The sequence below is a fragment of the Lonchura striata genome, chromosome 8 (genome assembly GCF_046129695.1).
Source record: "Lonchura striata isolate bLonStr1 chromosome 8, bLonStr1.mat, whole genome shotgun sequence".
Classification (NCBI taxonomy): domain Eukaryota; kingdom Metazoa; phylum Chordata; class Aves; order Passeriformes; family Estrildidae; genus Lonchura; species Lonchura striata.
The window spans coordinates 25,928,133-25,941,847 of NC_134610.1; the positions used below are offsets into that span (position 1 = coordinate 25,928,133).

The following is a 13,715-nucleotide window of genomic DNA, read 5'->3' on the forward strand; positions in this document are numbered from 1 at the left end:
ACTCTTCTGTCATGTGAAATTTGTATTGAATTACTTGCTCAGCGGGGGTGGACATTTCAAAGCCATGGTTTCATAATCACATAGCCACACAGCAGCGTTGTTTTATAGGAACCCCTTTAAATTTTCCTTATTACAGTGCATTCAGGATCGTTTTCCCTCCACTGCACAATCCGAGCCTGTACCTGCACCTGTCTTCACACATAAGGGTGTTGTGTTGACTTTGCGACTGCCTGGATTACTTAAATATGCTGCTGCTTCAGCAATAATGACAGAAATATGCAATGGCTGGTTTCCCAAAGGAGATGAGATAAACGTTCAAAACCCTAAAAATGAAAATAAAAGAACCTAAGGTAAGGTCACATTCTTAAGCCCACTTATAAGCGAAGCAGCTCTAGCATTAACTCTGATAACCAAGTCAGACTTTAACGTTCTGATAAAAACCTACTTGAACAAAGCACACCATGCAAAGCAAGCTTTTAATAGCCGAAAATAAAACAAAATAAAATAAGGTAACGCTTTAGCCTGCTCTCAAGTACATGAAATAGTGTGCTTTGAAGGAGAAAATGACAGCTGCTGAAATGAAACTTAGCTAAGAGGTAACTTTTCCGTAATCAATACCACCGGCCGGGGCTGACAAAAGACGCCACCCCGAGGTGCTCTGGAGCAGTTTCCAGCGCTGTGCTGCAGGAAGCGAGGCTGCGGGGCTCCGTGCGAGCCTTGCCGCCAGCCCCCCACAGCCGGCCCGCATGGCGGGCGGGCCGCGGCGCTCGGGCAGGAGGCGCCCGCGCCGCGCCGGGAGCAGCGGCCCGGGAACCGCAGCTCCCGCCATTCCCTTCGCGGGGCGCGGCCCGCCGACCCGGAGCAGGAAGCAGAGGATGGCGTCCCTTGACCCCCGGGCGGCACTGAAGAGCGAACGGGGAATGATGGAGGTGAGCCGGCAGCTGGGAATGGGGAGCGGGCGGGCGAGCGCGCGGCGGCCCCTCAGCGCCCGGCGGCGGGCGCCGGCTCCCGGCGGGGCGGGCGGAGCTCCGCGGGCACGGCCGGAGCTCCGCGGGCGCGGCCGGCCCCGGTCCCTCGGCTGCCGGCCGGCCCTGCGGCTCCGCCCCGGGCGGCGCGGCCCGGCGGGGGACGGGACGGGACGAGGCGGGCTCCGCGGGGTCGGTGCAGCCGGGACGGGACCCGCGGCTTGCGCCGAGCCCGCGGAGCAGCGGCCGCTGCTGAGGGGAGCTGCCGCCCGCCTCCCCGGTGCGGCAGTGCTGCGGGACGGCAGGTCCCGCAGCCTGGGGGAGGTACCTGGTCTCCCCCTGCCTGCCCAGCACAGTCGCTCTCGGGTGAAGGGGTGACAGCGGTGCTTGTGAGGTGTATTTCCAGGATCAGTTTTTATTGCTTTTTCACCCTTTCTGCTCTGCTTGCTGCGGTGCAAGAGTGACAAGAGTTTATCTGATGCCTTTGACACTCAGTTACTATCAGAATGCACCACTGATTTTTAAAAATTATTTAAAAAATTTTTAATACATACGTTTCATACCTTTTGGTTGTGTTGCTAAATATGATTCAAGTTTTTCGTTCTCTACATGCTGTACACAGTGTAACTCAATGAAGCCAAAATGAAGCTTTGGTTTTAAAGACAGCTGCTAAAATAGCTTGATTAGAAGTTTACAAATCAAAATTTCTGTATGTAACTGGTTGTTTATACATTTGTTACGATGGAAAGGATTTTTTAGTTGTAAAATATTTAAGCTTAATCTTGAATAGATATTATTTATTTATTCTTAATCCAACAGTTTAAGATAGTTTCCACTGTCAAGATCTTAACTAAGGCAGAATTTTGCATTCTTTCCTTGGATATATGAAAAATCCTTTTTTGATTTATAGCTGTAGTCCCTGTTTTAAAAAAGCAAGGATCTCAGGCCCTCCAGATTTTGGCAACATAAATAAGGCAGTTACGTAGCAGATTTCCTTAATATTATTAGCTTGTGGGTTAAGCTTGACTTCAGATGCTAAGCAAGCTGTATATAGTTTGAGTTCAGACTTATTTCTTTGTCCAGTACGCTATGGTTCTTCCAAACACTGATATAAAGAAAATAGGTTTTCCTGTAAGACAACAGTTCTTCCTACATCCTCCAACACACTGCTTAGCATCTTCGAGATGAAACGTTGGTGTTCCAGGTGCTTTAATCTCTTTTTGGGGCAGTGGATGGGGATGAATGGTTGTGGTGTCCCCTTCTGGCTGTGGAGCTGCCTGACTGCCTCATCCATGGGGTAGCCTCCTCTGTGGTTGCTACACTCTTGCCACACTTTTAGCTTTATCGTAGGATTGTATGTAAGACTTAAAACAGCAGGAAATCAACTTCAAGCAGGTAGAACAAGTGATTTTACATAAAACGTTGCTCATGAGGGGTAGTTTTCTGTGTTTTTCCTTCACTTTCTTTTGGATCCTGGCAGTGTATAGGAAATAGAACAGGACAACTGAGATCAGCTGATCTATCAAAAAAGCTTTTTTCAGCTGCAAGAAGAAAAGGTTTATTGGAAAAGCTGGGATTTCTTGTTTATTTTGTTTTTTAATATTATTACATAAATTCCAACACAATAGGAAGTAGAAGGAATTTGGTGTTTTGGTGGATTGTTTTGTTTTGGGGGTGAGGGGCTGTTTAAAGTTGAACCGTTAATATATTCCTTCTGACCATAACTGCTATAACAACTCAGGTATTTTATCATAAGCAGTACATAGTCTGGGAAGTGATAACAATGTTTAGTACACAGAGCCCATTCCAAAAGGAATGGTTAACATTTATATAGGAAAGACTCTCAAAATTACTTCCATATTAAGAAAAATGTGCTGCAGACTTCAAAAAGTTTTATCCATTTGTTAACTGTCTGCAAAATGGTACAGAAAAATTTTCATGCCTTAGGGCATGGAAAACATGCATTATTAATGTTATTTTAAAAGTCTCTTAAACTTCCATGTTGCCAGATGGGGTGAGAGAAGTGTCCTGCACTACAAATGGCCTCCTGTTTGACATTTATTGCTTGCTAGTCTGGAGTCAGCTTTGGTGGATGAGGAAGATTGGTGACTCTAAGGTAGGTACTGAAAAGGTGATTTAATGCTTACAATCCATAGCATAAAAGGCCTGTGTGACACCTGGAAGTCCTTTGTGTTCAGACACCCTAAAGCACAAAACTGCTTGTTGCTGCAGTCGTGTTTTTATTAAAAATTGTGAGAGTCAAAATTGATTTGCAGATCTTTTGCGTAATAAGGATTGCTTTTCCAGCCTAGATAATTACTTTGTGTGGTATAGGTCTCAAATGTGTTTTCTTACATATATGTCTTGTCTTAATTTTTAAGGCAACTTAAGAAATTAAGTAATTTAATTAATTGGACAAGGTTATTGCTTAATAACCTAACAGAGGGTGGGCTGTGCTCATTATTTGATTTAATTAATTAGTTAAAAGTTAGCCCCTTCTATCACAGCTAAAATGTATTGTTAAATGTAATATTAGGGTAACCTACTAAAGCAGAAGTTTCTTTTTAGAATGCAGCTTCATTTAAATCAGGTATTGGTCTGTAGCTGAAGCAGTTCAGACTTTTAAAGAGCTTGTAGCTTGGAGCTTCAGGATACAGTATGATGATGGACTGACTTTAAAATTTTTTTACCTACAGATGTTTGAGAGAATCAAACGACTTGATGAAGCTTCTGCTTCTTCAGCACAAGGTAAGAAGTTGAAAAAGTTCAAAATTGTTTTTGTTGAGGTTACATTTAAAAATGTAATAACTATCAATTCAAGTATTAGTTAATCTTGTAGTTCGATTGCATGCTTTGATTTCTTAAATTTCATGATGAACTTAGATGGAAGGAGTGACTCCTGAATCATCCACAAAGTTTCCATGTAGGTGTAATTTTCTTGTCCTGTTGAAAACTGAGACACTTTACATTTTATCTCAGTAATTATGGATGTTGCAGTACCAATGTAGATTGCCTACTCTTGAACCCAGACAAATCAGTAGAAAAACTCACCTCAGCTATGAAAGAGTAAAGCTTATTTTATGAAATTGTTGGATGACCTTTGCTGACAACAGAATCTCTTCATGCTGTTTTGAACTTACTAATTCTTTTATCTTCCTTTAAAATAGTAGATTTGACAAATGCAAGAGAAGTAGAGATCTAAAGAAGGAGCTAGTGCATATAAAACTCTCCATCTCCGTGATACTCTGTTGGTTTTTGTGTTTTCTACATGTGTGTTTGGTTGGTTTATTTCTTGGTTGTTGGTTTTGTTTTTCTGTAGGAATCCAAAGACACGATGTTGAGGGTTCTCCACGACAGGACAGCAGTAGCAGGTAAGTTAGGTGATGATCTAAGTTGCATCCAGCTTACTGCATACCATAGTAAAATGGGAAGAATCTGCTTTTCAGCCTTATCTGTTACCTTGTGTAATGGATGACAGTGACACAAAATGGATTTGAGTGTATGATTGGAAGTACTTTGTATCTTACACCCAGGTACTGTTAAAAACTGTGGGGAAGGGACATTGTAGTACCCCAAACTACTGTGTGGATGTCAAGATTTTTGGTCTTTTTTTCTTTTATTTCAAAATACTAGCAAACAGAAGAATGAAAAGATGACTCTGCCTTTTTCTTTGGAGGCAGTTATTATCAGATTTCAGCTAACTGTACCTTCAAGCTGTTATTCTTCATTTTGCGTTTAAGGAGAAAGTTCTTTAGTGAAATTTGCTTCAGAATACTTTAAAATACATAGTCTCACTTACCATTACAATTCTAAAATAGAAACATTTATCTTGGAAGTTTTTCCCATCTCTGTAGTAAGATAGATATTTAGAATTTCCATCCTAAGGACATGGATTAAACAATCCAACATGTCTTGACAATATTACATGCTTCTTTCAGTTTACACAGAAGAGGACAAGAACATCCTCAGCCTGGAGTATCCACTGTGCAGAACAGACAAGGATACTGCAACTGTTGCCATGTACACTACAGTAATCTGGAACAGGTAAGACAGCTTCTGCATAATCTGGCAGCAGATAGCAAGGATTTATCAATTTATAAATATGAGTTTCTACACCAAACAGCCAATACTGAGTGAAAGATAAGCGGTTTGTGAATTGCACACTATGTGCCCTCGGGAAGATACCTTGCTTATTTTGCTGCCTGTTGTAAAAGATGCTGATGGGGTGGCACAGCTGCTGCAGTCTGCTTTTTCTGAAGTGCCACACAGCTCTGCATTGCACCCATTATGGTTTTCTCTGTGTCTTTAATCTTGAGATCTCTATATATTTTAAAGTATTGGTTATAGTAATATGTTAGATATCAAGGCTGGAGACATTTGATCAACCATTTTCAGTTATTTTGCCAGTCTCTTGTCTTACAGACTTTTTCAATGAGAAAGTAGAAGCCTATTTAATCTTTTGCACTTAAGAAAATTCTTGTTAATTTGAGTGACTCATAGGATGTTTGCTCATATGAAATTCAAGAATATTATAAGTAAATTATAGATACATTTATAGTATTTGTTGTGGTTAAGAAACTTGTGAGCAGATCTGAGATTGGTGAGAGCATTTGTGCTAGTTAGAGAAGAGATTAACCACTAATTTAAATTTTAATTAACCACTAATTTAAATTCCAGCTCAGAAAGATACTTCAATACATTTTAGTATTATTTGAGATTGTCTAAACATACTTAAAAATCTCAAGATTATTTTAAAATAGTAAAATAAAATTTTTCTTTAAATATTTTCATAGCAGTAATGTTTAACCTAGAAGGAATTTTTAGGAATAGGCCTGTGTGTTAGCAGTAGTATTAGACTAATCATCTATTGCATCTTTCACCAGCATATTTTCAGCTCCCAGCACAGACATTTTACAACATACTGCAGGAATCGTACGGGTACCAGTAGCTTGATGGAGCGTTTCCTTCAGGATGTTTTGCAGCATCATCCCCACAGATACCATGACAGCAGGTATAATACAGACAGCTTACTTGTTTTAATATGTGTTAGTGGTATGCATTGTTATGAATTCCTGTATTTGTTCTACTGCTGAGCAGTAAATTTGGCTCATTTGAGGTGAAACTTGCTCAATGGAGACAATTGCTGTTTATATGAAGACAACTTCACTACTTAGGGATTTGAAACAACACCACTGATAGCATATAAATGTGAAGACCTGAAAAAAGAAGGAATATATAGGTCTGCACTTAAAATGGCAGACTGTATAATCTCAAATGCTTTTACAAATTCTTAAATTTTGAGCTTTGTATGTTTTATTCTAAATATTATGATTCTGGGCCTTACATATATATATTTAGCAGCATATTTTATGTATGTTTGGAAAGGGTTCATAATTTTGGTTTGTTGATTATGTCAGGTAGGTATTTACATGCTTATTTTTTCATCAGCCTTGCAGGTCACCTGTTCAATTAATATTTGAATTACATTAATTGGCCAATTCATTAATGCTCAAATTTTGAAAAGTGTTCTTTTTTTTATCATGTGTGTGTTTCAAGAGTGATAAGAGGATCAGTGTGTTACATTTTTCTCTGTAGATAAGGGAAAAATAGATTAAACCTTATTTGTTATGTTTTGAAAGGCAGACAAAAATCCCAGTTTAATCCAGTATAGTTTCTAAATATACAACTCCATGTCTGACAAACAAGCAGAAGGGTGTTCTGTCTGAAAGCACTCATTGGCCCTCATTATCAGGGATGTGCTAGAAGTAGCTAATATGCATGTCTATACCAGACTAGCCCAGGACATGATGTTCACATCACTACAAGTAAATAAATTGTCGTCCCATCTTAAATAAATAGATTTTATTGCACTATCAAGAACACTTCAGCATTTTTTGCTCTGGAGAAAATATAGGATTCACTTTAAGACAGGCTTCTCTGGACGTGTCACTAATAAAGGGTTGTTGCTTTGGTGAATTACACGTACTAACAAGGAAGACCATGCTATCCATGTTCCTTTAAGTTGTTGGAAGAAGGAATAGAATGAGAAAAATAATATACAAAATCTAGATTAAGTTGGAGGAAGAAGCGGGAGACAGTACTCCCAAATCTAGACAGAGTTTGTAGGAAGAAAAGCAAAGATGGAAAAGAAAGCATTGATAGATTTATGCTGTGGTCCTGCTCTGAAAAGAAAGTCATGGTCTTAACTGACACTCAAGGTAAGATTTTTATTCTCTTCTTTCTCATGTTAAAACATTCGGATTTATGTACAGTTTCACACAGTTCTTTAAATAACTGTTTTGCTATTTAGCTGAATTCATACAAGGGATCCTTATGTGTAATTTTAAAAGATTATGGAAATATTTGTAAGACTTGATTTGTTTTACAGAACCAGTATGCCTAGTAGTTATGTGGAAAAAGGAAAATTTCACCAGAGCTTTGTCTTATACTGAATTTCAAAGGATATTGTTCTCCCCCAGTAAAAAACAAAACAAAACCAAACACCCACAAACCACCAAATCATTCCTTCCTCCAAACACTTGGTATGTAAGTTTTTACCTAAGGAAATAGTATTGAGCATATAAAGTAAATCTTCATTCTACTTAAGCGGGTAATTTGTAGCAAAACTGTCAAAGGTTCCTAATTATATAAAACTGTTGTTCTGTTCTCTTTCCCACAGGGACATTTGCTTAAAAGTAATTTTTGAGAAGTGCTTGTAGGCTCTTAACTGAGGTAGAGACCTAGGAGTTGGCTGTAGTTTCTCCATATGAAAATCTATTTAGTTTTATATTCAGTCTTTCAGCAAGATCCACCTGCCAGGATGCAAAAATGTTTCACACAAAGATGGAAGAACTCTGAAGTTAGGTAGTTAAAAGATTATTTCTGTTGCATCTGGCATTCCCTTTAGGTCCTATTTCAGAGGTGACTGAGAATTCATGCAAGGGCAAAGCAGCATTTCGGATGATAAGCATTGTTTGATAATCTGATGTATTTGGTTACTTTGCATTCATGTAGTAATAGTTCTTTTTTAATGCTTCATTATATGAGATTTCTGTTGCTCACTCAGTCCTATATCCCTTAGTTGTATGTAGTCTTAGTTATATAACCAAGGAAATTACTGTACTATAAAATTGTTCACAATACTTCTGTTAGTTGATGTCTGCCATGTATTAAAGTAAGCATCTGTTTGGGTCTCACAAGATGGTTATAATTTTTGAGTGAAACACATTAGTCTCTTCTTCAGTTATATTTACATATTTTAAAAATTGTTTCCATTGGATTTGCCTGGCTGCTACACATTGAAGCCTTGTGGGTTCCTGGGTTGCATAGGAAAGATAGCCCATATCTGTCAGCTGTGTTAATTCTGGAAGACACAAACCCTTGTGTTTGAGGCAGTCTTAAAGACAGAACTGCCAATTACAGAATATATAAAAATCTGTTGTCACAGCAAGGCTGAACAATCCTAACTTGGCTTCTTGCAGGAGTGAGTCAGAAGCTGTGGTATGTGTGTGAGAAACAGTAAACATGGAATTCCTTGGTTACGTGTGCAGAGTTCCTATCAGGCAGCCATGTTTTGTAGGGAAAAGGGCATTTATACTCAACAATGGTTTTATACTGTGTCCTATTATTATGTTCCATTTCTCTGCAAAAGCTTGATTTTCAGTAATAATAGTATGACCATTGAAATGACCTCTTTGTAGGCTTACCGCTTCAAACAAAGGAAAGATCTTTACTTTTTCTGACGTGCTGTATTTATAAAATTATTGTAATCTATGTTTGGCCATTCTTAATTGATGATTGCATAAAGAGGGTGCTAGACTAATGCCCAAATTATTATTTTTAGCTTTGTGGAGCATTTCCCCCTCCATAATTAAAAAAAAATTTAATATCTCTGAGATAGAGCATCAGAAATAGTAATTTCAGTTTATTCATTAGAAGTGATGCAGTCTAGGTAATGACTCTTAAAAAAACCCCACGCTGCTGTTTGAACAATTCAAGCATATTTACAGTATTTATCTAAGCTGTTTTTTTCTCTCCTCCCCTTTAGACCAACCTATGATGACATGCCATTCCCTGTCACTCTGGAGGCTCCTAGGATTTCTTGCCTGTCCTCAGAAGAGATGCAGAAAAAGAGGAATACTGAGAAACAGGAGATTTCCGGCAAAGACCAGGAGTTCACTTGTGAAATAGGCTCTTCCGTTCCATGCCTGTCTCGTGAGGGCACAAAGAAAACTTTTGTCACACAAGCATGTTTTCAAAAACTTCAAAGAGGCCAGGAACGTGTTCCAGGAATGTCTCAGCAGTCTTTTGGCATTTGTAGTGATAAGAAATGGGTAAATCTGAAACGTGCTCGAATTGCAGATCGTAACTATGAAGGTCAGTCCACAGCTTTGAGCCCTGTACCTCAGCAGTTTTCTCTCAGTCCTACAAGCCACAGTTCCTCTGTTAATCCTAAAACAGGAAAAAATGTTAGGGATTTGACAGCATCAAATCTGTTTCTGCGCAGTGGATGTGATGAAAGAGCAATGGAGGTGTGCAGTAAGGATGTGTTATTGAACACACGCTTGAATCCTGCTCCAGCACTGGCTCACCCAAAATGCCCTTCAGTTTCTCATCAGAATCCTACACACAGCCACAAAAATTCTTCCTTTATTACCTCAGGTCAATCTCTCTCAAAGCGAGATAGTTTACGAACTCAGGATGAAACTTTGGTGTCTGATCTCCATCTCAGGGATACTGTGGGTATCAGCAGCTCCCTTGATCTTGGGACATCCCCACAACTAGCAAGATGCAAAAACATAAAGACAAACAGAGGTGATGAAAGTTCAGTGGATGAAACTATTGAAGACGTAATTGTAAAATACTGCCATGAAACTACATCAGAAGAAATTTATTTCAAAGAAGAGAATAATCCCAGTGTACCTTTTTCATCATTTCTGGACCATACTAGTTTAGAGGGCTCTGAAATGAGTTTTGACTGTGATGCACCAATACAGGTGGGAACAGATTTACCTAAGGCAGCTATCAAAGATATAGAATTCCTGAAAGAGGTCCAGGTATGTTTGCAAGATAAAGACTATGGAACACAGCTCTCTTCTGTTTTAAAAACTGAGTCATTAGAGAAAACAGAAGCAGTGAAAAAGGATGTCATAGTTCATACCGAAGAACCAGTTCTTCCAGCCCTGCCTCACGTGCCTCCTTCTTTTGTGGGAAAAACTTGGTCTCAAATAATGTATGAAGATGATATAAAAATTGAAGAACTTGTGCGTGATTTCAGGGAAGGTCGTTTTCGCTGCTACTTTAACAGCGAATCCTCAGCCAATTGTACAGGGAAGAGAATGAAGAAGAAAAAGCAGAAGGATGAAAAAAGGATCAATATTAATGAGGGTAATAGAACAGAAAGTGCACCAGTTAAAGCATTGCCAGAATTTAATGATGCTTTAAGTGGTGGCTCTGATTTTGATAACCCGTCTTTAGCCTCAGATACACTATGCAACCCACAAATTGTAAAAATGCCTAGGAAAAGGACATGGCGCCTGGCTTCAAGGTGTCAGGTGGTTAAAGTCAGCCATGGTACCCAAACAAGTCTGCTGAACTACCCTGTAGCAAAAAGGAAAATGTCTAGAAGGGAATCTGATCCAGCGGATCAGAAAGCAAGCATAGCGTGTCTAGAGAATGAAAAAACTCCAAACATGAAAACCAGACTATGTGCTCTTAAACTTCCAGAATCCTATAGCAAGATCATGAGTCCTGTACAGCCCAAGACAGTGGTGTATGTACTCTCATGCCCAGAGGTAAAACAGTGCAAAGGTAAACCTACAGATATTCCCAAAATGAGGAAAAATCATAACTCCACAGATAGCAAGGACTCTGTAAGATATAAATACAAACAGTGTTCACTCAAATATTATGACCCACTGACAAATCGAATTCTGAAAACACCTCCAAAGAGTACAGTTGGAGAAAAGGCCAAAAAGCCCTCTCATGTTCGACAGCTTTTCAGAAGTCTCAGCTTTGATGCAAACATGAAGAAACTAGCTGATACACAGAGAGAAAGCATGCCATCAAAGTCACTCAATTGGTCAGACTTCTGTAGTTCTTCAGCATCTTTCCTGCCAGATCAAGATAAAGGGAATGATGCAGCCTCAAGTCAAAAGGCAGATGGACCATCTGTTGCCACAGAAAGAACAGATTGTCTTGTATCTGAGAACTCTTTTAAGCACCTAATCATTTCACCTTTGAACTCTGTGATAGAAGGAGATTATAGATTAATTCCATTTAATAGAATTACCAAAACTCCTCTGACCTCCATCAGGAGTGAGTGGTCAGAGAGGGAGACTCCAAAAGCAATATGGAAAAGAAAAGAAGGCACTAACAAAGAACCAGTTTTTTCCAGAAAGACTGCAGGATCTAAGTCTGTCAGATGTACTCTTGCAAGGAGAGGAAACAGAGTAACCACAGGCAAACAAACATCCAGAACTAAAAAACAGCAGAAAGAGGGGATGAGAAGACAACTTCAGCCTTGTGCCCAGAAATCTGCTTTCTCCATCCATAGGTGCCAGACAAGGAAAACTACAGTGGGAAAGCACCCTAAGAAAGAAAAGCATGATGCTAAAAAATTAAAGGTGAGGAGGAAACCAAAAAGGGCCTTTCTGAACTCAACAGTTGTAACAGGGATTCCTGAAAAAAGGCAGAAAGTCACATCAGAATCTTTTCCCAAGAAGCCAGAGCAAGCTTCCTCCAAAGTCAGGAACTGGGGAGTAAGTGGAGATCGGGGTCATCCTGGCACTGTGAACCGCCCCTCTAGGAGAACTTCTGTTGTACCATTACTTCGAAACTGTCTTGTTCTACCAGGTGAGAGCTAGCTACCAAAAGAACTTTTTTTTTCTGTTTTTTATAGCCAGCACCTGGAAGAAAGAAGGAGAAAAAAAGGAGGCCATAGACAATGCAGTTGAAGTGCTAGAGCTCCAGAAAGCACAAAGCCAGTCTAATGTGAAATAAATACAAGTATAAACTCGGCTCTTGCTCCTGGAATATGGGGACACAATGTATTGCACTGTTCTACTGTGTAAAGCTGCAGAAGTTGTGGATTTGATTTAAAAGCACTTATAATAATATTTACTAGTCTTCACCTGTAGATCAGTAAAATGACCTTGAATGGTATCATATTGTTATTATGGTATTATCAGTGCATAACAGTGCACTATAATAAGGTAATTTAGAAGCTCTGCTAATGAATTGTGCCTATTTAAATTTTTTTACGTAATTCGAAAGTGCAGAAGATTACTTAGTTGCTGTGCTAGAAATTTAATGAAGATACATCAATCAGGGCTGAATTCTGTGTATGTATTTAGTATTTGTGTATATGTGCACCTTCTTCAACACATAATATATACTTGCCTGTGGAATGGCATTAAAATTAATACAGTATGATACAATTCAGATCAATTCAATGCTTTCCTGAAATGAAATATATTTTTACCCATTTTTGTATGGACTTCTTTGTTCCTGAAACCATGTCCAAAATTGTTTTTTTTTTTTTTTTGGACTGAAAGTCACTGTGGGCTCTCATCAAGCAATAATGGACCATGCTGGTAAGAGAATATGTCTCCTTAGGGGACTGTTCAAATGGTGGTAGCTGAATTGAAGTCTTGAATTCTAAAAGAAATATAGGGTTATGTTTGGGGGCTTTTTTGTTTGTTTTTAATATCTTGTTGATTAAATTTGTATATGAATTTCACATTCCTTAGTGAGGGGGATGGAAAAGTTATAATGCAAACAAATAGCAGTAAGTTTTTTAGAATGTCAGCCTTGAATTTGGGGTTCTGTGCTTTTCTGGTTTTATTTGGTGTAGTGTTGGTTAAATTTTTATGGACTAGAGTTCAAACTTTCTAAATTTGCAGTAGAATATTTAAATAAACATAACACAGCATCCATCTAAATGTATTAGAGTTAAAATATTTGGTTAAAACCCTGGTTGAATTAAAATTATATTCCACAGAAATTCAAGTTTGGCCACTGATGTTCCATCTGCTATGGTTTTATGACAAAAAAAACCCCAAACCCATGGTATTTTAGCTCAGTTTTCTTTCATTTTTTAACAATTATGATGATGACAGTTTGTTTGATGCGGTTAGGAGACATAAAACCAGTCTTATGGATGTTTCTGTGCTTTAAAACCTAAGATTAATGGTTCATTTACAGTAAATTAAGCACACAGTTAAATATCATCATAATCCAGGCTTTGGTTTTCAAATCTTCAGTTTGATATATTACATTATCTATTTTACCTTGAAGGTCTTCATAAATTCTCTAGTGGTACAATACATTTTTCAGAACACAAGAAAAACATGGAAAAGACCAGACCCTGCTGTCTCTAACATTGACCATATCTGTGCATTTTCCCCTCAGAAAACAAAGCTGTTCTTGATTCTTCATTCACTTCTTTCTGAAATGTCAAGGGTCACAGATTTGGGCTGAGATAAAAGTGGCTTGGTAATGGTTTATTTTAATATACAGTATCTGAAGGAAATATAAAAGCTGTCATCATAAACCACATGTTCAGAGTATATTTTGAGGATGGTTTTAATGTATATGCGTATTTCCCAAGATAAATAAAAGATGTGCATGTGTCAGCTGGAAAGGACGTTCCTTTACAAGTCAGATATGGTCTGACAGATTTATTGTTTGTTTTGTTTTAATTTATTTTATTTTTTATGTAAAAGTTGATTTCTTTGGATAAGTTTTCCT

General features: G+C 38.6%; 1 protein-coding gene across 2 annotated transcripts; it reads left to right on the top strand.

Annotated features, from left to right (window-relative positions):
- Nucleotides 1–818: 818 nt before the first annotated feature.
- ZDBF2 (zinc finger DBF-type containing 2) lies at nt 819–12,014 on the top strand. Of its 2 annotated transcripts, XM_021538868.2 has the most exons (8): nt 819–929; nt 2,975–3,081; nt 3,662–3,713; nt 4,285–4,336; nt 4,904–5,009; nt 5,849–5,976; nt 9,013–11,590; nt 11,866–12,014. In XM_021538868.2, the coding sequence occupies exons 2-8, from the start codon at nt 3,058–3,060 to the stop codon at nt 11,905–11,907; spliced, it is 2,982 nt and encodes a 993-aa protein (XP_021394543.2). In that variant the 5' UTR covers nt 819–929; nt 2,975–3,057; the 3' UTR covers nt 11,908–12,014. The 2 variants fall into 2 exon arrangements, with proteins under 2 accessions (XP_021394543.2, XP_021394542.2); XM_021538867.2 differs by having other exon boundaries at nt 9,013–11,948.
- The last annotated feature ends 1,701 nt before the right edge of the window (nt 12,015–13,715 follow it).